This window comes from Limanda limanda, chromosome 1 (assembly GCF_963576545.1).
Source record: "Limanda limanda chromosome 1, fLimLim1.1, whole genome shotgun sequence".
Classification (NCBI taxonomy): domain Eukaryota; kingdom Metazoa; phylum Chordata; class Actinopteri; order Pleuronectiformes; family Pleuronectidae; genus Limanda; species Limanda limanda.
Window position 1 is genome coordinate 147,501 of NC_083636.1, and position 2,500 is coordinate 150,000.

Below are 2,500 nucleotides of genomic sequence, written 5' to 3' on the forward strand. Positions count from 1 at the left end.
ACATTTCAAACTCTGCGTACATTCCATGTGATTGTCTTGTGTACGGATACACACAGAACAGATGAAATGGAGCAGTACTACAGGTAATCGTGGGGGGGGCACTGTCCACCCCAGAGTTTTCAAACTAAATGAGACCAGTTATTTTACACATATTCAGGTTTAACCTGGTTTCAGTTTAGGGTTAGTGTGTTTGTGTGTGTGTGTGTTTGTGTTAGTGTGTGTGTCCACATGTGTGTGTGTGTGTGTGTGTGTGTGTGTGTGTGTGTGTGTGTGTGTGTGTTTTCCTACCTGGATCTCGCAGCAGCAGCTGAGCCATGGCCTGTGAGCGGCCGGCCGAGTTTTCAGCGACACACTGATAAAATCCTTCATCTGATTTGACCAAACCCAGAATCTGCAGGTTGCTGCCGTCCTGAACAACAACAACACACACAACATATAAATTATGACAAAAATGTGAGGGAATGTGTTTGTTTCATTTCTTTACTGAGGATTATGTGATTACATGTTAAGAGAATTACACAAAGTGAGATTATGAAAGTACAACATACTGCTACTCTCACTTTCTCTTTTTAACACAAAAAATGTTCCTTAATTATTAATTCTTGTTTGTGTTATCACTCACACTGTAATTTATTCAGTAATATCTATCTATCCATCCACCCATTCATACAGGATCCATACTGCAGCCAGCCACCAGGGGGAGATAGGGACAGTCTGGGGTTAGGGTCATCCATCTTGATTCACCATCTACTGTGTGTGTGTGTGTATGTTTCTGTTTGACTCACCACAATCTGGAAGTAGTCGCTGGGGATGACGTCCTCTCCGTTCTTCAGCCAGCGGACGGTCGGCTGAGGGTTTCCCGTCACGGCACACTCCAGCTCCATGTCGGTGGACTCGTAAGCGTACGTGTTGGTTGGGTAGTTCAGGAACTGTGGAGGCACTGCAGGAAAACACAAGACAACACATGAACAACAGGGGGACACCACAGACCTGATTCACATTTCAACCTCAGTTATTAACATATAAGAGGACTCCACCAACTATTCTTTTATTCTTCTACCTTTACCTTGACAGCTCCCAGATTTACTGGTAATTTCTTAATAGGGTATAAGTACTAATTCTCAGTGTCAATGTGTCCTCACTGAGATAAAAGACAAACAGTGTGTGTGTGTGTGTGTGTGTGTGTGTGTGTGTGTGTGTGTGTGTGTGTGTGTGTGTGTGTGTGTGTGTTGACGACCATGCTCACTCTCACACGTGTCTGAGACGTCACCAGGCTGTGAACTGTCAGTGGAAATGAAAGATGAATGTTTGTGTTCCTCTCCAAACACAGACTGAGAAAACCCTGAGGATATAAAGATGAAACCAACCAAACAACTAAACATTGTATTTCTCATTATGCAAAAGGCCTCAGGTCAGTGTTATATAATTATCACTACAGATCATATTTAGTATTACACTTCTTATTGTCTTATTATTATTATGCTGAATTGATTTTTCTTATTTGACTCTGTCTTTCTGATTGGAGATTCAACTGTTTCCCAGCATCAACCAGAGCTGACGCTGGTTTTCCAGTTCATGTGTCTAACATGTAAGTGATTCATTTAAAAGATTGTTTGTTTTCTTATTATTTACGGTCTTGTAAAAAAGCTTAAAAAGATATGTAAAAACAAAACGGTTTAACTTTTTGTTTCATTAAAATGATCTATTTTTCTTTCTTGCCTCTATAGTTAATAAATATGGATTAATAACATATTGGAGTTTTGTGTTTTTCATTAGTGATATAAAGAAAAGAGGCTGTAAAGACAGATTTCATCACAGCGGCACAACTAAACTTCAACTGCAGCCAACACGTGTCCTTGCATTATGAGCAATGAGGATCCAGCAGGCGGATCCTTCTCAGACCAACATATCCCAGATTCATTTTGCACTAGTGACAAAGCTAATGAGCTAGCTATGTGGGTGGCTGATGAGAGAACTGGTAAGAGAAAGAGCCGGGGACCAAGTAGAGAATCCTTCGTTAACAGGCCGGTGATTCCAGCCACGTCACCGAACCAGCCGCTGAGGAAACTGTTGACACTGTTGTCTGAGAACATGAAGAACAGCTGTGCTTTGGGGGGATTTCTTCCTCAGCCGCAGCTCACAGCAGGAAGACAGACTTCCAGCTGGTTGCCATGGCAGCAGTTTAACGAGTACCAGCGGTGGTCATTGTGGCGGGATGACACAGTGGGTAGTCACAACTTCTAATTATTTCAGCAGGACTGACCCAAATTCGGTCGGATTAGAACTGTCGCTTTCCCGCTGAGGGGCACAGCTGGACCAAAACGCCCGAGGACAACCTCACCGGTCCGTCCCAGCTGGAGACGTCTGTACGGAGGTAAACACAGGAGGCGTCGGCACACTGCTGATATCATCGTGAGAATGAAACCAACACAGCAGAGGCAGCAGAGTAAGTCAAAGGTCAGATGCGTATGATGGATTACGTGTTGGAGGTAAGGAAAGG

At 43.3% G+C, this 2,500-nt stretch overlaps 1 protein-coding gene across 1 annotated transcript in view; it reads right to left on the reverse strand.

The window, feature by feature from the left end:
* Window positions 1-2,500, reverse strand: part of dcc (DCC netrin 1 receptor) — a 113,099-nt gene that overhangs the window by 59,192 nt on the left and 51,407 nt on the right. Inside the window, exons 6-7 of the mRNA XM_061074979.1 lie at window positions 786-940; window positions 289-409 (exon numbers count right to left, since the gene is read on the reverse strand). Of these exons, the coding sequence (XP_060930962.1) occupies window positions 289-409; window positions 786-940 (276 nt within the window). The remainder of the gene's footprint in view (window positions 1-288; window positions 410-785; window positions 941-2,500) is intronic.